Source organism: Myotis davidii, unplaced genomic scaffold (genome assembly GCF_000327345.1).
Source record: "Myotis davidii unplaced genomic scaffold, ASM32734v1 scaffold665, whole genome shotgun sequence".
NCBI lineage: Eukaryota > Metazoa > Chordata > Mammalia > Chiroptera > Vespertilionidae > Myotis > Myotis davidii.
Genome location: NW_006296410.1, coordinates 127,650 through 128,083, shown reverse-complemented (window position 1 = coordinate 128,083; position 434 = coordinate 127,650). Strand labels below are relative to the sequence as shown.

Genomic DNA, 434 nt, shown 5'->3' with positions numbered 1-434 from the left:
GGGCCTGCAGGGAGGATGGTGTCCGCCTGCAGGGGGCAGAGTGCCGGGCCGGGATGTTCGTGAACGCAGCTTCGTTTGAGACCCAGCAGCAGCTTAGAAACGGCACCTGCAGCCGCGGGGTTAGAGCTGCTTCCGGAAGGCGCTCCCACGCGGGGCTTGCAGGAGCGTGTGCCTGTTAACCCCCCGCCTCCGTTGGAAGCCTGTCTTCTGTTGCTAACCCGAGCGCCTCCCCTCCCGTGTGAGCGTGTCGTGTGCACGTGGTGACAGCCAGGGTGACGCTCTCTGCCACTCAGGGCCGCCAGGGCGAACATGACGCGAAGCCGGGACGGAAAAGTAGAGTGGCCAGTGGCTCCCCTAAGGAGAGTGAGGATCTTGGTATGGAAACCATTAAAGGAAAGCCAGAATTGGTACGTAACCCTGCCCGCCCCGCCCCC

The 434-nt window shown here is 63.8% G+C and overlaps 1 protein-coding gene across 4 annotated transcripts in view; it reads left to right on the top strand.

The window, feature by feature from the left end:
• The window catches only part of MAEA (macrophage erythroblast attacher), a 15,679-nt gene that overhangs the window by 9,743 nt on the left and 5,502 nt on the right, over positions 1-434 (top strand). For 2 of the 4 annotated variants that reach the window (XM_015568934.1, XM_015568932.1), the window contains one exon: positions 294-407. The exons of the other annotated variants lie outside the window; for them this stretch is intronic. In XM_015568934.1, coding sequence (XP_015424420.1) covers positions 294-407 — 114 coding nt within the window. The remainder of the gene's footprint in view (positions 1-293; positions 408-434) is intronic. 4 annotated transcript variants of the gene reach the window in all.